The sequence below is a fragment of the Ranitomeya variabilis genome, chromosome 2 (genome assembly GCF_051348905.1).
Source record: "Ranitomeya variabilis isolate aRanVar5 chromosome 2, aRanVar5.hap1, whole genome shotgun sequence".
NCBI lineage: Eukaryota > Metazoa > Chordata > Amphibia > Anura > Dendrobatidae > Ranitomeya > Ranitomeya variabilis.
Genome location: NC_135233.1, coordinates 136,687,676 through 136,711,942, shown reverse-complemented (window position 1 = coordinate 136,711,942; position 24,267 = coordinate 136,687,676). Strand labels below are relative to the sequence as shown.

Genomic DNA, 24,267 nt, shown 5'->3' with positions numbered 1-24,267 from the left:
AAATGGCAACACAAGCAATTTTTTTTCTGTTTATAAATTTCCAATTTTTTTTCACCATTTAAATAAAAAGTAAAGAAAAACTATACATGTTTGCCATCTGCGTAATTGTACTGACCTAGAAAATCAAATTGCCAGTTCAGATTTACCATAAAGTGAGCAGTGTAAATAAAAAATAAAAAAAAAAATAATTGTGGAAATGCACTTTTTTTGCCATCTGGATGTACTTGGAATTTTTGTTCCCACTTCCCAGTATATTACATGATAAAATGAACAATGTCATTGAAAAATACAACTCGTTCCATAAAAAATCAAAAACCCTCACACGGCTATATTGACGGAAAAAATAAAGTTATGGCTCTTGGAAGAAGTGGAGGAAATAAATGAGAACGAAAAAATGGAAATTTTGAAGGGGTTAATAAAGTAAAGATTTTATAGGGGCTTTGTCCCCTTTGTGACTGTGGGGAGTTTAAAATGTGTCTTGGGGCTGACTCTCTTTAGCAATTATTTTTAGAAAAAAAAATGACTATCTTTGGCAAAACTGTTTTTTACTTGTACCTCTGTCCTAAAAAAGCAAATGCATTTTTCAGCAGCTGATGTCGCGCGGGCATCCCCTAAGTATTCCAAACGGTGACATTTCTTGCTCTTGGATCGCTCTAGCATTATAAGTAATGCTTTAATGGGTGTAGTCATACGAGATACACAGGAAGAGTTTAGTGCAGCCCATTTAACAAGGAGGCAATGTCTTGCTTTTATGTAAAAAAAAGAAATAAAGAAAAAATGATACAGACCAAGAGAGCGTCAAACGAGGCCTGTTCTTGGAGGGGAAAGATTCCCATTGGTCTGTTCACAGAGCAGCCATTTGTATCACACGGCCGAGAAATGACCTTTATGTAATGTGAAGAAAGGCTAGCCCGCCAAGGTGTAAAGTCCGCACCAGCCTGGCAAATCCTGGAAATAAAAAGCCGCTACTTGTGACTTTCTACTTTGCACACGAATATTATGCCCTGAGCAAACGGATAAACAACAGACGTCTTAGCTTTGTCACTGCCTCAAAAAAGTAATAAAATGCTTTTAGAGGCTACTAAACTTTGGGCTAACAATGCCATCAGGCTATAGCGGGTAATAGTAATGGGAACAGATGATTGAGTATATTATTCCTACCTAGTTACAAACTCTACACCTAAATTGCGATACAATGTACTATCCCAGGCTGCCAAAGATCGTATTATTTACAGGATACTCCTTTACTCACTTAATGCCTCCTACTTAAAGAGGTTGTCCACTACTTTTACATTGATGACCTATCCTTAGGATAGGTCATCAATGTCTGATCGGTCCGACGCCCCCGCCAATCAGCTGTTATTGGTGTCGGCTGCGGCCGCTGGACGGAAGTATTCGCTTGCCGAGCTGCTCCATCTACTTGTAGTGGCCGATGCAAGGTACTGCACGTAACAGCTGATCGCGGGAGTGACGGGTGTTGAGCCCCGGCAGATCAGATATCGATGACCTATCCCAAGAATAGGTCATCAGTGTAAAAGTAGTGGACAACCTCTATAAATTCATTGTGTGTCTTCTCTTCCTCTTCTTTTTCTCTTTTTATTTACGTGTGACTGAGATCTGACCTTGTTCACCACAGGACTGTACTGAAATGCCATCAATCCAGAGTATATCTTAGAGAAAACCCATACCTTTAGACTTAGAGATTATAAACTTGGTCACATCTAGAGTTTTAAAACTTGCTCTGAATGATATACCAAAAAACCCGAATGTGTTAACTCTGCGAGACTAACAATTTAAAAAGGGCCCTGTGAGCCTAAACAGCACAAAAAGGGAGCGTGCCGATTAGCTTATTGGACATATATACTGCACACGCATTTTGACTCTTGTTTCTTCCACCTTCTCATTTTTAATGTGATATGTAATCTGAGAGCAGTATGATGTAGGAACCGAGACCCTGATTCCAGGGATGTGTCACTTATTAGGCTGTGTTCTTATGTTTCAGTACAATCAGTGTTTTATCATTAGGAGATTAACCCTACAGGACAAGCTTATATGTGCCTTCTAGTTAACTCATTAGTGACCGCCAATACGCCTTTTAATGGCGGTTAAGGGGTCTTATTCCCTATTGTTGGGTTAGTGTTAGGGGTGTGTTGGGGTTAGGGTTGGAGTTAGAATTGGGGAGTTTCCACTGTTTCGGTATATTAGGAGGTCTCCAAACGCAACATGGTGCCCACCATTGATTCCAGCCAATTTTGTGTTCAAAAAGTCAAACAGTGCTCCCTCCTTTCTGAGCCCTGCCATACGCCCAAGCAGTGGATTTCCCCCACATATGTGGTATTGGTGTACTCAGGTGAAATTGCACAACAAATTTTGGTGTCCATTTTCTCCTGATATTTTTGTGAAAATAAAAAAGTTTGGGTCTAAGGTAAACTTTTTGTGAAAAAAGTGAAATGTTATTCTTTTCCTTCTACATTGCTTTAGTTCTCGTGAAGCACCTGAACGGTTAATAAACTATTTGGATGTGGTTTTGAGCACCTTAGGGGTTCAGTTTTTAGAATGTTGTCACTTTTTGGTATTTTCTGTCATACAGGCCCCTCAAAGTCACTTCAAATGTGAGGTGGTCCCTAAAATGTGAGATGACTCTGATTTAAGGGCACAAAAATTATGTTTTGAAAATTTTTAAAGATAAACGCAAGTCATCGAAGAAATTTTACCACTAAGTTGAAGTACAATATGTCACGAAAATGCAGTCTCCAAGTAAGTAGGATCAGTTGAAGCATTCCAGAGTTATAACCTCAAAGTGACCGTCATTAAGGGGTTAAACCACACCTCTACCACTGATTAGCTTTCTATAAATATTCAATGTACACAGAAAGCTGCTAATCAGTCATCTGGGTGGGGCTAGTCACAGCTCAAGATTTGAGATCTGGCAGATTGCATAGAAAAAAAAACATGCTGACATATTCCCTTTTATGGCTATTTATCTGCATACCTGAGACAGCTGTATTTTTTGATTGCTTGTAGTTGCTTCTAAGGCTATGTGCACACGTTGCGGATTAGCCTTAGGAAATTCTGGTGTGGATTCTGCCTCTCCTGGCAGAAAACGCAGCTGCGGATTTGTTGCGTTTCTTGTGCGGATCCGCAGCGTTTGTGTGTTCTTTCTGCGGATTTTTTGCGGATTTACTGCTTTTTTTACCCGTGCTGATTTCTATAATAGAACGGGTACAAAACCGCTGCAGATCCGCAAAAAAGAAGTGACATGCTACTTCTTTTAATCCGCAGCGTTTCCGCACCGGATTTTCCGCAACGTGGGCACAGCTTTTTTTTTTTCTCATTGATTTACTGTAAATCAATTGCGGATCTGCAGCGTTTCTTCACCGCAAAAAACACTGCGGATCTGCAGAGAATCCGCAACGTGCGCACATACCCTAACGCTATGTGCCCACGTTGCGGATTGGTGTGCGGATTTTTCCCCACTGTTTTTGCAAAATCCGCAGGTAAACCGCACTGCGGATTACCCGTGGATTTACCGTGGTTTTTGTACGGACTCCACCTGCGGTTTTACACCTGCGGATTCCTGTTGAGCAGGTGTAAACCGCTGCGGAATCCGCACAAAGAATTGACATGCTGTGGAAAAAACACCACTGCATTTCCGCGCGTTTTTTTCTGCAGCATGTGCACTGCGGATTTTGTTTTCCATACTTTACATGGTACTGTACAACGCATGGAAAACAGCTGCAGATCCGCAGCGTCAAATCCGCAGCAAAATCTGCAACGTGTGCACATAGCCAAAAGGCATCAAAGCACCATGTGTCTTGTTGCTGTACTCATTTTTGCCATGGTGTCTAACCTCACCTTTGTGGCAGAGTTTAGCTGTTCTGCTGTTGAGGTTAATTTGGTTTACAGTACATTTCTCCATTTCTCTCTTGTTCATTCATTTTGCCAATTGATAAAAATAACGCATTTATTTTTTTAAAGCATTTTTTCCACTCTTGCCTAAAACTTGTGCAGAGGACTGTAAATAACACATTTTTCAGACTATAAGACACACTTAACTATAAGGGCTCATACTAACTTGCACGAGACTCGGATGAGTCTCGCACGGCAATACCCGGCACTCAGATCGGAGCGTGCGGCCGCATAGGAATACATGCAGCCGCACGCTCCGCTCCTCTGTGCCAGGTGCAGGGCCGGGTATTGCCGTGCGAGACTCGTCCGAGTCTCGCGCAAGTGAGTATTGATCCCTAAGTCTACGTTCACATTAGCGTTCGGCGCCGCAGCGTCGGGCGCCGCAGCATGCGTCATGCGCCCCTATATTTAACATGGGGGCGCATGGACATGCGTTGTGCTGCATTTTGCGACGCATGCGTTTTTTTGGCCGCAAGCGTTGGGCGCAGAGAACACAGCAAGTTGCATTTTTTTTGCGTCCAACTTTCGGCGAAAAAGGACGCATGCGTCGCAAAACGCAGCGTTTTAGCGTGCGTTTTGTTGCGTTTTTGTTTGCATTGTGCGTTGCGTTGCCGACGCAGCGGCGCACAATGCAAATGTGAACGTAGTCTAAGAAGAACCCCAGGTTTGGCTGCAGAAACTAGAAAAAAAAATATTTCTTACTAATCAATGCCCACCTGTTCATGCAAAGAAGTGGAGGGGTCAATATCACAAATTTTAGCGCAAATATGGAGGTAATAGATCTCTTGTTAGTGCTTCTTTGCAGCATGTATTACAGCACACACATTATGTACATGCTCTGCAGCGTGAACATATACACAACACTGCTGCATATACACACAGAGCTTTGCTACATACATACACAACTTTGTTACAAATACACAGCTCTGCTACATGCGCGGACTCACAACTCTGCTACATCAACACTCATCTTAGCTACATCACATTCAATACACACAACCCAGCTACATCAGCATTCAGAGTTCAGGTTCAACACACAGCTCACCTACATCTTCAAAACACACACACGCTTTATGCAGTACCACATTTTTCAGTTATTTTTGGGAATGTGATAGATCACATGACCTGAGAGGCCATTCAGGTAGCCAGGATCTGCAGCATATATGCATCTTTAAGGGTGTGCAGGTCCTGGTAGCTTACTCTCCTGCCCTGCACTGATCAGAATGATCAGTGTTGGCAGGAGGTGAGAGGACCATGTTAGCTTTCCTCGTATTTTAAGATGCATACACTTTTTAGTTTTTCTTTCTTGTTAAAAAGTGTGTCTCATAGTCGAAAAAAAACTGTACATTAGATCAGATTATATTTTTCATTTTAATGCAGTAGTGTATTTGGATCGGAGTGATCTTGATAGTCCATCATATCAGTTTCCTGTCACTTCCATCCCTCTATGTCTGAGTAGTGCCACCGCGCACCTTGTAACATGCTGTGTTACGACAAGGCTCTCATGTGTGTCGGCCTGCTTTAAGTATGGCAACTTGTAATTTTGTGATTTTTCTCTTGAAACCAAAATCCCTCTGTCTCCTGCCCTTGGAATAGTCCAGGAGAATACAAATGATTGTCTGCTCCTTCTGAGCATTTTATACTAGTTTAATTTTCTTCTCATGACTGTGTGGCCTCAGGCAAATCTAAAAAATAATAAAAGAAAACGAATATTCCAAAGAATATAAAAGATTCTCTGCTGTTTAAAGTGTAAATTGCATTTTAGCAGAGCTGGTCTTTGTACAATGCGGACGGATTTCCTGAAATTGTGATATGCTGGTTGAATTATTCAAATAGAAAAAAAAGACGAAAATGTAATGGGTTTTACTTTATTTTAGGCTAATACATAGTTTGCCTATTATATTCACATTCAAGCTCAATTTATATTCCATTTACTTGGCATGATTATCTTTTATCTGCTAAAATACACTATTTGTCTTGCTTGTGTTATTTTTACAGTGACTGAAGTCCGATACCATTTTTCCTACCTTTTCTTATGTAGTGTTGTCTCTAGGACGCAGAGTTCAGCTGCACGGGCGTATCACAGCTCCGTATAAGCCCAATTTTATCGCTCATCGCTCTCCATGGGGCAATTTCTCTGTAAACAGCACCACTGAGCGGCACGTGGACTTCTAGTAACTCTGTGTTATAAAGTTGTAGGGACTCTAGGTGCCCCCATTTGGTTCCATTCACATGTGCATAAGTCCTTACAATATGTGGAACCATGTCTAAGGCCGGTGTCACACTTGCGAGTGCAATGCGTGAACCTCGAGCAAGTCTCTCACCTCAATACGCGACAATGCCGCCGGCGCTTACGACTGGAGCGTTCAGTTGCATAGATATACATGCAGCCGCATACTCCGTCCCGAGTGCTGGCGGCTGTGCCGGGTATTGATGCGCGAGTTTCTCGCATTGCACTCGCAAGTGTGACTCTGGCCTAAATCTACAGTTTTTATATTTTTAGTGGCTTTTATTCATTGAGTAGATGAAGTCCACAGCAAAAGTCTGAATAGCATGGCTCCACTAATCCAAAGGGAGTATATATTTGAATTTATGGTTAAAGAAGACCTCCCTCAAGACTTTCTATTGCCTAAACCTGTAGTATAAGGTAAGGTTTCCAGCGCCACTCCGGTCCTCTTCTCACCCATGTGACTTCTATTCCGACTTGCAGAAAGGTCTTTTGCTTTTACCATGTTAGTCTATGGATCCACGTTGTGATGATCACACATAAACCCCAGGGTGATCCTGCAAGTTAGAATAGAATTCGCAAGACCTAGATGAAGACCGCAGCGGTGCTGGAAAAAAGGAAACCGGCGATCGGTCAATATATGAATGCACGGACACTACACCACATATACATTTACTCAGGATTAGGCAGTAAAAAGATTGTTGGCAGTGCTTCTTTAATGCAATTAAGTGAACATTTTTTTGCAAATCTTTTGCCATTGGAAAGTACAATTTTTTATTTCTTTTTACACACTTTTTTAGAACTACTTGTTTCTTGTTTTCTTTTCCTCTTTAATTTTGTGCATTTTACACAGTTTGATGAGTACTAAATGCTCACCCAATCTCCCCTTCCAGGTATTGCCTTGGTGGACCTTAAGATGTGTGAACATTCACCAACGGCTTTTGGAAGAGCGTTCTCCAGAGTTATTAACTGTTGCGCAAAACTGTATGGAAGGAGGTAGGTGCTGTTATGTTACTGTATGCTTTGTATCCATATCAAGTCAGATGATGAGCGCTGTTTTGTGTGTTTTTAAACCATCACAATACCTAGAATCACTTATTGATTATACAAAAATACAGACAAAAATTTGTTACAAGTGCTGTAAAGGAAGCCATCAGAAAATGACTTATTAGTTAATTCAGGTTTTCGTGTTACATGCTTATATTGGCTATCTTTCTATTTATTTTCACATTGCAATCTTTATTAAAAAATAGTAATTTGCAATTTTCACTGTTCACTGGGGCTTTTTTTTAGACTCCTACTTCTTGTTCTTTCAGGAAGAGTTTTCAGCAGGCTCCTCATCAGCAGTGCCAGAGTTACAATAACAAGTCCCATCCCTATAAAGAGCTGAGCTGATAGTATAGGATCCACCATTCACAATAGGAGATATCACAGCTGCTCCCCCTCCCTTTGTAATGACCTTTGTACACGCTTGTTAGATGCTTCAATACAAATAACAGGGTCAGAGACTGTTCATTGTTGCTAATGTACAAGTGTTGTTTCCTGAAACAACATGAAGTAAGAGTCTAAAGAATCTCCAGTGGTCAGTATGAAAATTGCAAGAGTTCTCTTTTTTACTTTAACCCCTTCACGACCTTGCCCTTTTCCGTTTTTGCGTTCTCGTTTTTCACTCCCCTCCTTCCCAGAGCCATAACTTTTTTATTTTCCCATCAATATGGCCATGTGAGGGCTTGTTTTGCGGGACAAGTTGCACTTTTGAAGGACATCATTGGTTTTAGCATGTCGTGTACTAGAAAACTGAAAAAAAAATTCCAAGTGTGGTGAAATTGCAAATAAAGTGCAATCCCACACTTGTTTTTTGTTTGGCTTTTTTGCTAGGTTCACTAAATGCTAAAACTGACGTGCCATTTTGATTCTCCAGGTCATTACGAGTTCATTGACACCAAACATGTCTAGGTTACTTTTTATCTAAGTGGTAAAAAAAAATTCCAAACTTTGCTAAAAAAAAAAAAAAATTGCGCAATTTTCTAATACCCGTAGTGTCTCCATTTTTCGTGATCTGGGGTCAGGTGAGGGCTTATTTTTTGCGTGCCGAGCTGACGTTTTCACCCCTGTGAAATCGCCAGGGGTACAGGTCATTCCTCCCTAATCCAGATGCTTTCCAGCAGTCACTCATGGCCTCTGCGCACCTTGCGCCGCCTCCTCTTCCTTCAGTAGCGTCCCCGGCGCCTGCACTGTAAGTTCTAAGGGCAGCGCAACTGCGCATGCCCGAAAAAAAACCAACTGCGCAGGCGCCGGGGACACTACTGAAGGAAGAGGAGGCAGCGCCCTTCGCGCAGAGGCCCTGAGTGACGGCTGGGAGGTGTCTGGATTAGGGGGGAAAGACCTGCACCTCTGGTGATTTCACAGTATGAGGGACAAATTTGATAAACGATTCTTTCAGCAGTGCAGGGGCCCGAACTAAAAGAGCCACCCTGTCAGAATGCAGCATTAGTGCTGCACAAGGTGGCTCTTTTAGTTACAAACGCCTGGGGGGGAGGACAGGTTCCCTTTAAAATTGAAAAAGCACTGTTTGAAGCAGGAAACTCCAAATGGTGATTAAGGAAGAACCTCAAAACATATTTATTCACCAAAGGTATCAGTGTAATCTGTATCACAGCGCTATTGCAACCGTTCCTTTATTTTACATGACAAAATTGTGCTGATAGGTTGTCTTTCAGTGTACCATAAAGCTAGGTATGGGCCCTTATCAGTCAGACATTTTTGGAAAGTCTTGATTTCTTATTGGGGGAAGGCATTATTAATGTCTGTGTCTTATTGTTATGTTTGACTTATCAGGTGGTTAGTTTAGGCTAGGATCTCAAACCGTTCTCTTCACTGAACATTGCATTGTGATTTCTGTCGTAATCCCCGAAAAACAGGATTCAGACAGGAACCCCAACGGAGCCATTCACATGAATGAAGAAGTCACTTTGGACCCTGGCCCGCACCCTGGCAGAACAATGATGAAATCACTTTGGACACTGTGTAGTCTACACACTGGCAGATCAGTGAGGAACTCACGTTGGAGATTGTCTGGTCCCCACACTGGCAGATCAATGACAAAATCACTCTGGACATTGTCTGGTCCCCACACTGGCAGATCAATGACAAAATCACTCTGCACACTGTCTGGTCCCCACACTGGCAGATCAATGACAAAATCACTTTGGACATTGTCTGGTCCCCACACTGGCAGATCAATGAGGAAATCACTTTGGACACTGTCTGGTCCCCACACTGGCAGATCAATGAGGAAATCACGTTGGACATTGTCTGGTTACCACACTGGCAGATCAATGAGGAAATCACTTTGGACATTGTCTGGTCCCCACACTGGCGAAATCACTTTGTACACTGTCTGGTCCCCACACTGGCATATCAGTGAGGAAATCACGTTGGACATTGTCTGGTCACCACACTGGCAGATCAATGACAAAATCACTTTGGACACTGTCTGGTCCCCACACTGGCAGATCAATGAGGAAATCACGTTGGACATCGTCTGGTCCCCACACTGCAGATCAATGAGGAAATCACTTTGGACATTGTCTGGTCACCACACTGGCAGATCAATGAGGAAATCACTTTGGACATTGTCTGGTCCCCACACTGGCAGATCAATGACAAAATCACTTTGGACACTGTCTGGTCCCCACACTGGCAGATCAATGAGGAAATCACTTTGGACATTGTCTGATCCCCACACTGGCAGATCAATGACAAAATCACTTTGGACACTGTCTGGTCCCCACACTGGCAGATCAATGACAAAATCACTCTGCACACTGTCTGGTCCCCACACTGGCAGATCAATGACAAAATCACTTTGGACATTGTCTGGTCCCCACACTGGCAGATCAATGAGGAAATCACTTTGGACACTGTCTGGTCCCCACACTGGCAGATCAATGAGGAAATCACGTTGGACATTGTCTGGTCACCACACTGGCAGATCAATGAGGAAATCACTTTGGACATTGTCTGGTCCCCACACTGGCAGATCAATGAGGAAATCACTTTGTACACTGTCTGGTCCCCACACTGGCATATCAGTGAGGAAATCACGTTGGACATTGTCTGGTCACCACACTGGCAGATCAATGACAAAATCACTTTGGACACTGTCTGGTCCCCACACTGGCAGATCAATGAGGAAATCACGTTGGACATCGTCTGGTCCCCACACTGCAGATCAATGAGGAAATCACTTTGGACATTGTCTGGTCACCACACTGGCAGATCAATGAGGAAATCACTTTGGACATTGTCTGGTCCCCACACTGGCAGATCAATGACAAAATCACTTTGGACACTGTCTGGTCCCCACACTGGCAGATCAATGAGGAAATCACTTTGGACACTGTCTGGTCCCCACACTGGCAGATCAATGAGGAAATCACTTTGGACACTGTCTGGTGCCCACACTGGCAGATCAATGAGGAAATCACGTTGGACATTGTCTAGTCCCCACACTGGCAGATCAATGAGGAAATCACTTTGGACATTGTCTGGTCCCCACACTGGCAGATCAATGAGGAAATCACGTTGGACATTGTCTGGTCACCACACTGGCAGATCAATGAGGAAATCACTTTGGACATTGTCTAGTCCCCACACTGGCAGATCAATGAGGAAATCACTTTGGACATTGTCTGGTCCCCACACTGGCAGATCAATGAGGAAATCACGTTGGACATTGTCTGGTCCCCACACTGGCAGATCAATGAGGAAATCACTTTGGACATTGTCCGGTCCCGACACTGGCAGATGAATGACAAAATCACTTTGGACACTGTGTGGTCTCCACACTGGCAGATCAGTGAGGAACTCACGTTGGAGATTGTCTGGTCCCACACTGGCAGATCAATGACAAAATCACTTTGGACATTGTCTGTTTCCCACACTGGCAGATCATTGACAAAATCACTCTGGACATCGTCTGGTCCCCACACTGGCAGATCAATGACGAAATCACTCTGCACATTGTCTGGTCCCCACACTGGCAGATCAATGACGAAATCACTCTGCACACTGTCTGGTCCCCACACTGGCAGATCAATGACAAAATCACTTTGGACACTGTCTGGTCCCCACACTGGCAGATCAGTGAGGAAATCACGTTGGACATTGTCTGGTCCCTACTTTGGCAGATCAATGAGGAAATCACTTTGGACATTGTCTGGTCCCTACACTGGCAGGTCAATGAGGAAATCACTTTGGACACTGTCTGGTCCCTACACAGGCAGATCAATGAGGAAATCACTTTGGACATTGTCCGGTCCCCACACTGGCAGATGAATGACAAAATCACTTTGGACACTGTCTGGTCCCCACACTGGCAGATCAAATTACTCTTGACACTGTCTAGCTCCCACTGGCTCAGTATTTGTTTAAATCCTGTTTTTCGGTGATTACAATGGAAATCTCAATGCAGTGATGAGCGGAGCGCACTTTGTGTGTGAACGTAGCCTTACTACAGTGTTTCAATGGAAGTTAAGAGGTCAGCAAAAAAAATCTGCAAACAACTTAACTTTCTGAATTGTTAACTTGTATGTTTACGCCTGTAGCTGTTTACCATTCTGCTAGTTTCAGATCATATCTAGAGGTGTCTCCAAATTTCTTGTTTATATTGAAAGCTGGGATTTCTGTGCTTGTCTGATATGCGATGAGTGATGGAACTGTCTTTTTTTGATGATAATAAAATAAGCTTGTGTTCTGAATACTAATTATATTGTGATAAAGTGAATAAGCGGTGATATCCATTTATATCAGTCTAGGCAAAGTATGTGAAGTATGTTACTGATTGACGTCAGTACAGATCTAGATCCCTTCTGCATTGGAGACTCATGTGCGTCAAAACAGCCAGAAAACAGCACACAGGTTTTTTTTCAGGGAAAATGGCCGACCCCATTATGATCCATGAGATAAATAGCCAGGCTGTTTGGCCATAAAAACATACAAAAAAATACAAGAAAAAAACATTACAGGGAAAATTGTAATAAGTTAGAAAAAAATCTAGTGTGTGAACATTATTGTGACTTCACAGTTGTATGAAAAAAAGGATCTCGCATTGATTTGTACAGTGATCTATTTCTGGTGAAATGCGCTTTTGTAATCCTTTCACTTAGGCTACTTTCACACTAGCGTCGGGAACAACCCGTCGCTGCGCGTCGGGCCGACGTTCCCGACGCTAGTGTGGTCTCCGCCGCACAACGGGGGCAGCGGATGCATATTTCCCACGCATCCGCTGCCCCATTGTGATGTGCGGGGAAGTGCGGGGAGGTGGGGGCGGAGTTCCGACTGCGCATGCGCGGTCGGAAAAAGCGGACCGTCGGGAGCAAAAAACGTTACATGTAGCGTTTTGTTTTCCCGACGGACCGCTACCATACGCCCAAACGCCGCCAAACGCATTCACCGTTTGGAAATGCGTCGCAAATGCGTCGCGAATGCGTCGCTAATGTTACTCTATGACGAAACAACGTATCCAGCAAAAACTTTTGCTGGATGCGGCGTTTCGCAAAAACGACGCATTTGCGACGTATTGCAGTTAACGCTAGTGTGAAAGTAGCCTTAGTGTTAGCGCTTTGTTGTGGCCATTGTTGCTATATTGCCAAGGCTGCTAGCAGGTGTCTGTTAGGCTGCTGGGTCATTTCCTTGTAGGCGCTGTGTTGCGGCGGTTGCCATACAGTACTGTACTTGAAGGTGGACCCCTTATAATCTTTCATCAGTCTATCTATTTGTATGCATTTTGTTTAGCATCTGTATAAAATGTGGATGCATGCTCCATGTCTTTTGTTCTCCAAGTCTGGCTAAAAGTCTGGCTAAAAAAGACAAAAAGAACTTAAAGAGCATCTAAATATTATTTAGCTGGATAGATCCATTGATTTATTTAAAGGGAACCTGTCGGTAGTTTTGGCCTATATAAGGTACGGTCACTGCCTTTCAGGGCTTATCTACAGCATTCTATATACACAATATATTTACACAATATATTTACACAATATGGAAGAAGTCATTAAAAACACCCTCTACGCACCACCTTTACGACTAGGGATAAGCCATAAAGCATAGTGTCCTGTCATTATGAGAGTTGCACGAAGGGAAATGTGGGAAAGGGATCACTATTTGTCAGAATTGTTGTCTGACCCCTTAAGCCCAGTAGTGATGAAAATATCTTAATCGGCAACACCATGGACCCAAATTTACAGACAATATTATTTTGGAGTAGTTGCTCCTCATCTGTACAGTGCAAGGTCCTGATTGTCTGTGTAAAATAAACTCTGAACATCTATGGGATACACAAAAATCCTGTGGCTCCAGAGCAAAACTCTATCCCTGTGCGAGCTCTGTTCCAGATGTAGTACAGTTTGGTTTAATGCTCCATGCACATCAGAAACGCCAGCTGAAGCCAGTGATATTGATGGGTTTGTCAGACATGTAAAGTGTGTGGGGGAAATAAGGATTCAGCATGTCTGATTTCAGACTGCCAATCCTTTTGTTCTCTAAAGACCTCCATAAAAATGTGACTAATTTTGGACAAATCCACTAATATCGACAGGTTCGGCTGATAGCCAAATGTGTATGGGGTGTGAGATAGCGCTACCGGAGTGTTTGGGGGGCACTCGCTTGGCAACGGGATTAAAGCACACAGGAACGTTTTATCAGATAAACAGTCTATTTGGTTTATTAACTCCGCATAAATCACATAACATAAAGTCCATTTCATTACATCCACGAACATATCATGACCACCAGTCTGTTCATGTAGCAGATAAACCTCTCTGCTGTATATTACAACCCCCCTTGTCTGGGGTTACCTTCCAGGAGCACCGCTCCTCAATCTGACTCCTTGTCAATTCTGGCTTCGCCAACACAAAAGCCGTCCCAGGCTCTGCAGGTACACGGTCTCACCTCGTGCTCTTCAGGGATCCGGTGCCCACTCTGGACCTCCCAACACCCAGGCCTTTCCTCTCACAGGACCTTACAGCCAAGAACCATTCAGGTCCATACACTCAGACCATGTGACCCAAACCCTGGTCACATTAAGTTGTAACCACTCCCAAAGGTGGGAGGTGTGTGTGGTTAGCCAGTCACGCCCAGCTCTCCGACTAACCCTGCAAGCCTCCCTTTTAAGTAAACAAACACAAATACTTGTGGGACTTCAGGTCCCAGAACAACCTTAATTCAGGCTTACAGCGCAGACTCCCTCTGCGACACATACCGGCCATTTACAATCCTGCCGGTCACTGTTTCATCATCACCATTACAGATATGCCTCCATGCGTATCCTGAGGAGCACATACAGCACCCCCTGGCTGTAACATGGGTCACTGCATCACAGGGGGCATCGGTCGACTGATGGCCAGGAGAGATGTTGTTCGGGTATGTCTGACTTCGCATTGTTAGAGATAAGGAGCCGGGCGATGTAAACAGTCAGCGGCTTCCTCATCGAGAACACTGGAGCACTTGGTTGAGTGAGCTGTATTTGGGACAGTCGACTGAGATGGCGGTCTGCCGAAGCATCGTTTGGCCAGCTTTAGAGATAACTGCCACCAGAGAGGTCTGCCAGCTTCTTTCTCATAGAGAACACAGCGTGCGGCAGAGTGAGAAAGGGAGAGTTAAACCATTGGTTGGCTGACAGATATATAAAGTGTATGGGGGTGGGTTTAATGGCCAAGATAGATCTTTTCAAACCAAATGAGCTTTGAACCACATGGAGGCCTCACCCAAATTTACTCAACTTAATAAATGTGATTTTCACTTTGAAAAAACACATTTTTTACATCAAACAACTGGCATAAATACACTGATACAGCTATCCAATGCACCACTCGTGGGCATTTACTGTATATTAATTGATGTTACTACTATTGAGCCTCTGGTGGTGGTGGCAGTAGAATGAACCAGGCCCCTTCCCACCATGGGTCGCACAGCAGTGTGGCATCTTTGGCCTCCGTGGTGAGTATGCTACTGTGATCTGCCTCATAAAAGCCTCTGATTGACTTAGCAAAACTAGTTTTCTTCTTTGCTACTGAGATGTTTCAAGCTGTAGATTCAATTTCATAGACTGTGAAAAGGTTACCTCTGTCATTCTGAACGAACAAGTAACCCGAAATACCCCCTCCGCCCATCACCCAGTGATTGGCCGAGCGGCATTTTCTGTTTGTCAAGACTGGACTAGAAAGTAGAGACCAATGAGGACTGGGTAAGCATCAGTGGTCTATAGATGCCCAATGTGGGCGAGTATCCTTTATTTTTTTTTTTAAATCAATCTTTATTCCCTTTACAACTGTTTTATGTCCTTGTATTAAAACATATGTTTTGTGTTATTTTAATAGCATTTTATGCACTTTTCTGTCATGTAGACTTTGCTAATATGACCTGTTATCAAAACTCACATAACTGCTTTATTTTTAGATTTCGGCTTCACTTTTACAAGAAACCGTACAAGATTAGGTATTTGTACATAGAAGAATAATGTGGGCATAGCAGTGGTCAGGAAGCAGTGGTCAGGAAGCAGGCAGCATTACAGAATGTGATTACATGACCCAGTAAGGGAGTTCAGGTTTTCCTAAAACATTGTGAAGCTTTGAAGTTTAGGTGATAGGAATAAGAGGAATGTTCTGAAGCATTTGTGTAGGTGGAGTAGGTGGAGGGAGAGCAGACAAGGTTAGGTGATGAAAAGCATAAGTCCTCTGTAGACTAAAGAGCTTGTTATCACGATTTATGGAGGCAAAGTAGAAATTCTATGATCCAGCAGTCTTTCAAGTAATTTTGATCATAATTTTAAATCAAAAGCTGGAAACAGACACCTTAGTTATTGAAAGGTTAAAATAAAAAAGACAAAAAGAACTTAAAGAGCATCTAAATATTATTTAGCTGGATAGATCCATTGATTTATTTAAAGGGAACCTGTCGGTAGTTTTGGCCTATATAAGGTACGGTCACTGCCTTTCAGGGCTTATCTACAGCATTCTATAGAATGGTCTGGCTCCTCTCATCTTCTTATGATCGCCGCCCTCCTGTTGCTTCATCAATCCCCGGCATCGCGCTCCTGCACAGGCATACTTATCTGTCCTGTTGAGGGCACAATAAAGTGCTGCAGTATGCAGGCGCTGGGCCTCTCTGACCTTTCCCAGCTCCTGCGCACTGCAGTACTTTGGCGGCATCGCAAGAAGATGGGAGACGCCGGACCCAGACCTGCTACACCCATCGGACCAGTCCGCTCCGGTGAGTATAATAAAACATATCTTTCTTATCTTTCCGGTTGGACTGGGTGCTTATCTAAAGCATTCTATTATGTATAACTTAGAAAGTTATGAAACTTTGGACATCACTGTATTAGGGGATTTGTTCTCATTTCCCTTTTAAAAAAGTTTTAGAGAAGGAAAATAGAAATAAAAATTGAAGCCAAAAATGTGGTCAATTCTGTTCTAATATGTATATATATATATATATATATATATATATATATATATATATATATATATATATATATATATATATATATATATATATATATACACACACACACACACACACACACACAGTGGGGCAAAAAAGTATTTAGTCAGTCAGCAATAGTGCAAGTTCCACCACTTAAAAAGATGAGAGGCGTCTGTAATTTACATCATAGGTAGACCTCAACTATGGGAGACAAACTGAGAAAAAAAAATCCAGAAAATCATATTGTCTGTTTTTTTATCATTTTATTTGCATATTATGGTGGAAAATAAGTATTTGGTCAGAAACAAAATTTAATCTCAATACTTTGTAATATATCCTTTGTTGGCAATGACAGAGGTCAAACGTTTTCTGTAAGTCTTCACAAGGTTGCCACACACTGTTGTTGGTATGTTGGCCCATTCCTCCATGCAGATCTCCTCTAGAGCAGTGATGTTTTTGGCTTTTCGCTTGGCAACACGGACTTTCAACTCCCTCCAAAGGTTTTCTATAGGGTTGAGATCTGGAGACTGGCTAGGCCACTCCAGGACCTTGAAATGCTTCTTACGAAGCCACTCCTTCGTTGCCCTGGCGGTGTGCTTTGGATCATTGTCATGTTGAAAGACCCAGCCACGTTTCATCTTCAATGCCCTTGCTGATGGAAGGAGGTTTGCACTCAAAATCTCACGATACATGGCTCCATTCATTCTTTCATGTACCCGGATCAGTCGTCCTGGCCCCTTTGCAGAGAAACAGCCCCAAAGCATGATGTTTCCAACACCATGCTTTACAGTAGGTATGGTGTTTGATGGATGCAACTCAGTATTCTTTTTCCTCCAAACACAACAAGTTGTGTTTCTACCAAACAGTTCCAGTTTGGTTTCATCAGACCATAGGACATTCTCCCAAAACTCCTCTGGATCATCCAAATGCTCTCTAGCAAACTTCAGACGGGCCCGGACATGTACTGGCTTAAGCAGTGGGACACGTCTGGCACTGCAGGATCTGAGTCCATGGTGGCGTAGTGTGTTACTTATGGTAGGCCTTGTTACATTGGTCCCAGCTCTCTGCAGTTCATTCACTAGGTCCCCCCGCGTGGTTCTGGGATTTTTGATCTCCGTTCTTGTGATCATTCTGACCCCACGGGGTGGGATTTTGCATGGAGCCCCAGATCGAGGGAGATTATCAGTGGTCTTGAATGTCTTCCATTTTCTAATTATTGCTCCCACTGTTGATTTCTTCACTCCAAGCTGGTTGGCTATTGCAGATTCAGTCTTCCCAGCCTGGTGCAGGGCTACAATTTTGTTTCTGGTGTCCTTTGACAGCTCTTTGGTCTTCACCATAGTTGAGTTTGGAGTCAGACTGTTTGAGGGTGTGCACAGGTGTCTTTTTATACTGATAACAAGTTTAAACAGGTGCCATTACTACAGGTAATGAGTGGAGGAAAGAGGAGACTCTTAAAGAAGAAGTTACAGGTCTGTTAGAGCCAGAAATCTTGATTGTTTGTTTCTGACCAAATACTTATTTTCCACCATAATATGCAAATAAAATGATAAAAAAACAGACAATGTGATTTTCTGGATTTTTTTGTCTCAGTTTGTCTCCCATAGTTGAGGTCTACCTATGATGTAAATTACAGACGCCTCTCATCTTTTTAAGTGGTGGAACTTGCACTATTGCTGACTGACTAAATACTTTTTTGCCCCACTGTATATATATATATATATATATATATATATATATATATATATATATATATATATATATATATATATCCCCAATCCAGGTATACATGGCCCCCTTCATCACCATCCTGGTATACATGGTCCCCTCATCCTCATCTTGTTATACATGGTTCCCCTCATCCCCATCCTGGTATACATGGCCCCCATCCTGGTATACATGGCCCCATTATCCCCATCCTGATATGCATGTTCCCCTCATCCCCATCCTGCTATATATGGTCCCCTCATCTCCATCTGGGAATACATGGTCCCCTCATCCCTATCCTGGTATGAATGGCCCTCATCTCCATCCTGATATGCATGGCCCCCACCAAAAAAAACATAAACCATTCTGCTTACCTTCCCGCTGCTCCTTCACAGCGTCCTGTTCGCATGCCAGCAGCTGCTTTATGCTTGTAAGCAGTGCATAGCAGTGACATTATGCGCTGCTTACAAGCCAAGGTCAGCTGCAGGAATGCTCACTGTTCACACGCCCGTGACTATGGGCGTGTGGAGCAGTGAATATTAATTTCTCCTTAATAGTAGGCACACTGTTAGCCTCAATAAAAAATATAATAAAGTTGTATATAGATATTTCTAAACTATCTCTATGGCAAATGTTATTTATTGGTTTTAAATAGTTACATTTGGGAATCAGGCTCTTTTTCTCTCTTATGATTACTACACTGTTAGCCTCAGCCCACTGCTTCTTGCAGCGGCTGGGTGATCATTTGTGCCTGCTATTAAAAAGAATGAATATTCCCTGCTCTCCGCGCCCATAGTCCTTCCCATCTCTCAGCATCGGCTTCAGTGCATAGAGGAGGGAGGGACTATGGGCATGGGGAACAGTGAATATTCATTGCTTTTTAACAGCAGGCACTGCTCCGACGCTGATGGTTGCCCACCTCCCCAGCCGTCCATCCAGAGTTTAAGACGCAGCCCCCATTGTCCTCCAAATTTTTGAAGGAAAAAAGTGTGTCTTATAATCTGAAAAGTTCGGTATATTAAATGGAAAGGGGGCATATCTAAAGAAGAATATTATGCTCTTTGCAGGGAATGCAGGGCAAGCATTCAAAGCGCTAAAGTCAGTAATGAAGTGAGGCTTGCAAGGGAGACGAAAAGCAGTAAAAAAGGATTTTGGGGGTATGTCAAAAGCAGAAGAAAAGTCAAGTATGCTACAGGATATTTACAGGATGAAAATGATGAAGTGGTCAGAAATGATGTTGAGAAGGCCGAACTTTTAAATTCCTATTTTACATATGTGTTTTCTAAGAAAGCTATTGGAACATCAACTGATCTTCACGGTGCCGTCGAAAGAATAAAGCCCCGCTATCTATAAACAGAGAGATGGGGAGGGAACATTTAGCTAATTTAAATTAATTTAAATCTCCTGGCCCAGATTAACTACATCCTAGGTTACTCAAGCGGTGACGTTTCTCCTTGCGAAGAGTGACATGTTAAGCATGCCAAGATGAGGAGACTTGATCACGCAATGCTCCTCTAGGAAATATGCAAATATTAGACAATTTGCATATTTCCCAGAGGAGCATTGGAGCTTTAAGTCTCCTCATCTAGGCATGCTTAACATATCACTCTCTGCATGGAGAAACGTTAGCCCTTGGATACCGGTCAGATGCCTCTCACACAGCCAAACCAGATCTTACATTTTGCACTGACAAGGGACAGTACCCCAAAACACAGTGTCTGCAAATTAAGGTTCTGGTTTTGGCTCTAATCCTAAGTCATGTGACAAGGCTTGTTTAAAGAGTCGACTTTGACTGTTAGGATTGCTACTTCCTGTAGGTGGCACTAGAGTTCTAGTCCTCTCTGAAGAGACAATGTGCATACATCCTAGGGTGCTGGAAGAGTTAGCAGGGGAAATAGCAGAACTACAAGGTTGGAAAGGGGCAAATATTGTCTCTGTCTTCAAAAAATGAAAGAAGATGGAGCCTGGAAATTACAGGTCAGAGAGCCTTACTTCTTTTTTTAAAAATTCTTTATTTAGAAAGTAAGTTTTACATAAACATCAGTGAAATATATGCGAAATGAGTGTATTAAAGAATTGGTAATGAAAGATTAAACCAGATAAAGATCTTTCAAAATGGGGGGGAAAGGGGGAGGAGGGGGGAAGGACGGGGGGAGGGATGAGGGTATGGAGGGGAAAGGGAAGTGGATAGGTGAGGAGGATTAAAGGGAACCTGTCACCCCGTTTTTTCGGTATGGGATAAAAATACTGTTAAATAGGGCCTGAGCTGAGCATTACAATAGTGTAGTTTGTGGACCCCGATTCCCCACCTATGCTGCCGAAATACGTTACCAAAGTAGTCGTTTTCGCCTGTCAATCAGGCTGGTCTGGTCAAAAGGGCGTGTTGTCTTCCCCCAGATTTTGCGTAGTTTTCCGTTGGTGGCGTAGTGGTGTGCGCATGCCCAAGGTCCAGAATCCTCTGCCAGGGGATTTAAAAGAGCGCGCTGTTCGTTATTTCATTGGTGATCGGTGGGCGCGGCCATCTTCCTTTGGCCGCGCGTGCGCAGAAGTGGCGCTCTGCTGGCCGCGACGCTCTGCTGGCCGCGGCTTCAGGAAAATGGCCGCGGGATGCCGCGCGTGCGCAGATGGATATCGCGGCGGCCATTTTCCTGAAGCCGCGGCCAGCAGAGCGCCGCTTCTGCGCACGCGCGGCCAAAGGAAGATGGCCGCGCCCACCGATCACCAATGAAATAACGAACAGCGCGCTCTTTTAAATCCCCTGGCAGAGGATTCTGGACCTTGGGCATGCGCACACCACTACGCCACCAACGGAAAACTACGCAAAATCTGGGGGAAGACAACACGCCCTTTTGACCAGACCAGCCTGATTGACAGGCGAAAACGACTACTTTGGTAACGTATTTCGGCAGCATAGGTGGGGAACGGGGGTCCACAAACTACACTATTGTAATGCTCAGCTCAGGCCCTATTTAACAGTATTTTTATCTCATACCGAAAAAACGGGGTGACAGGTTCCCTTTAAGGATGAAGGAGATTTTAAAGTTAGATAGTTGGCCAAAGTGGTTAAGTGTGTTTAAAATTTCAGGGAAGGCTTTGATTGGGTTAGTGACGACAAACAGAAGATCGTCCGCAAAAGCCAATGTTTTTATTTCCAATTTACCTATTCGGAGGCCCTCAATTTGTGTGTTTTGTCTAAGGCCATGTGCACATGTTCAGGATTTTTCGCGGTTTTTTTTGCGTTTTTTCGCTATAAAAACGTGATAAAAACGCGAAAAAAACGCTTACATATGCCTCCTATTATTTACAGGGTATTCCGCATTTTTTGTGCAAATGTTGCATTTTTTTCCGCGAAAAAATCGCATCGCGGAAAAAAAAGCAACATGTTCATTAAAAATGTGGAATTGCGGGGATTCCGCACACCTAGGAGTGCATTGATCTGCTTACTTCCTGCACGGGGCTATGCCCACCATGCGGGAAGTAAGCAGATTATGTGCGGTTGGTACCCAGGGTGGAGGAGAGGAGACTCTCCTCCACGGACTGGGCACCATATAATTGGTAAAAAAAAAAAGAATTAAAATAAAAAATAGTGATATACTCACCCTCTGATGGCCCCCAAAGTGTTCCCGCCTCTCCGGTGCATGCTCTCTCTTCCGTTCCTATAGATGGTGTGGTTCAGGACCTGTGATGACGTCGCTGTCTTGTGATTGGTCGTGTGACCGCTCATGTGACTCACGCGACCAATCACAAGCCGCGACATCATCGAAGGTCCTGAACCACACCGGCATCTATAGGAACGGACGCCGCTGAGGAGATTGGCTGTCTGCAGAGGGTGAGTATAACCATTTTTTTTTATTTTTTTTATTATTTTTAAACATTCTATCTTTTACTATAGGTGCTGCATAAGCAGCATCTATAGTAAAAAGTTGGTCACACTTGTCAAACAGTATGTTTGACAAGTGTGACCAACTTGTCAGTCAGTTTTCCAAGCGATGCTACAGATCGCTTGGAAAACTTTAGCATTCTGCAAGCTAATTACGCTTGCAGAATGCTAAAAAAACAGCGAAAAAAACGGAAAAAAAAAACGCAAAAAAAAAATATGCGGATTTCTTGCAGAAAATTTCCGGTTTTCTTCAGGAAATTTCTGCAAGAAATCCGGACGTGTGCACATACCCTAATGGTTTGAATTAATGTCTCAATAATCAATATAAATAGAGATGGGGACAGCGGGCATCCCTGCCTGGTACCATTACCTATCTTTAGACTGCTTGAAAGAAAGCCATTCACCCTGACCCTTGCTGTGGGGGCAGAGTATAAGGAGAGAATTGCTGAAATAAATTGCAAGGGAAAGGAAAATTTTAGAAGTACTTGTTCCATATATCTCCAACTCACCCTATCAAATGCTTTTTCAGCATCGGTGGACAGGAGGGCCAGAGGAATACCTCGTTTTTTAGCGTACATCATAGACTGGATTATTTGAGTGGAATTGTCCTTTCTCTCCTGCCCCTGGACAAACCCTGCTTGGTCAGAGTGTATTAATTTAGGGAGAATGCCTCTTAGTCTGTTTGCTAATATTTTCGCCCAAAGTTTTGTGTCTGTATTAAGGAGGGATATTGGTCTATAGCTTCCGCAATGCCTTGGGTCCTTTCCTTCTTTCGGTATTATTGTGATAAAAGCTTCCAGAGCCTGTCGGGGTGGAGAGGCCCCTGCGAGGAAGGAATTAAATAGGGCTACAAGGTGCGGTAATAACGGTTTTATCAATTTTTTGTAGTAAATTATCGGGATGCCATCTGGGCCTGGGGCTTTCCCATTAGGGATGGATGAGAGAACATCCAATACCTCTTCAGGGGTAACTGGCGCTTGTAGGGATGAGCGATCATCTCCTGACAACGACGGGAGTTTTAAGGGGGAAAGGAAACTATCTATGTTGTCCAATGCTTTAGCAGGATCTCTCATTTCATCAGGCAGATCTATGTTGTAAAGGCGTTCGTAAAAGTTAAGAAATTCATCAGCAATATCGGATGACTTGGTTTCCTCTGGGCCTTTTATGGGATATCAATTTTGTTATAAAGGTGTGGCCTTTGCGCTTTTTCAGGAGAGAAGTCATAAGTTTGCTACTCCTATTGCCATGTAGATAAAACTTCTGTTGGCTTCTCATGTAGATTTTTCCAGATTGAACATTCAAGAGATCCTTTAGAGAAGATCTGAGTGTTTTAAGCTCCGTTTGAGCCTTGGCTAATTGTGATTATTTATGAAGCTTTTCAACAGAGTTTATCTGATGGAGAATAGAAAGGACTTCCTTCGACCTCTGCTTCTTCAAGTACGAACCCAAGGCTATGAATTCTCCTCTTAGAACAGTTTTGTGCGCCTCCCAGACCATTGGTGTGGAAGGGCCAGAAAGGGAATTTTCTTTAAAATAAAGGGCGGGGGTGGTTGTGAATGTGGACAGATGCGAGTCAGAGTCTAGGAGTGTTTCATTCAGCGTCCAAGTGAAAGAAGGCTTTAGCAGAGAACTAACAAATATTTCCAGAAAAATCGGGGCATGGTCAGACAAGGAAATAACATCTATGTCCGCTGTTTTTACTAATTGTAGATATGAGGATTGGAGAAGTAGATAATCTATTCTGTGGTAGCTATTGTGAGGTGGCGAATAAAAAGTGTAATCTTTCGATGTTGGGAATAGGGTTCTCCACGGATCAGTCAAATTTAAGGATTGGAGGCCCAAATGAAGCTTTCTCAGGGCTTTTTGTGAGATTGAAGATCTGCCTGATGAGGTGTCCAACAAGGGATTAAGTGAGACATTGAGATCCCCTCCCACTATCAGGAGGCCCTCCCCAAACAGTCTGAGAGTATCAAGAACTCTGCAGATCCAATTGATTTGATTATTATTGGGGGCATAAAGATTGCAAAAGGTAATTTGTGTGTTGGCTAGGAGTCCT

At 43.2% G+C, this 24,267-nt stretch overlaps 1 protein-coding gene across 2 annotated transcripts in view; it reads left to right on the top strand.

Moving 5' to 3' along the window:
- TTC27 (tetratricopeptide repeat domain 27) overlaps positions 1-24,267 on the top strand; it is a 522,480-nt gene that overhangs the window by 92,427 nt on the left and 405,786 nt on the right. For both annotated transcript variants that reach the window (XM_077283015.1, XM_077283016.1), the window contains one exon: positions 7,030-7,132. In XM_077283015.1, coding sequence (XP_077139130.1) covers positions 7,030-7,132 — 103 coding nt within the window. The remainder of the gene's footprint in view (positions 1-7,029; positions 7,133-24,267) is intronic.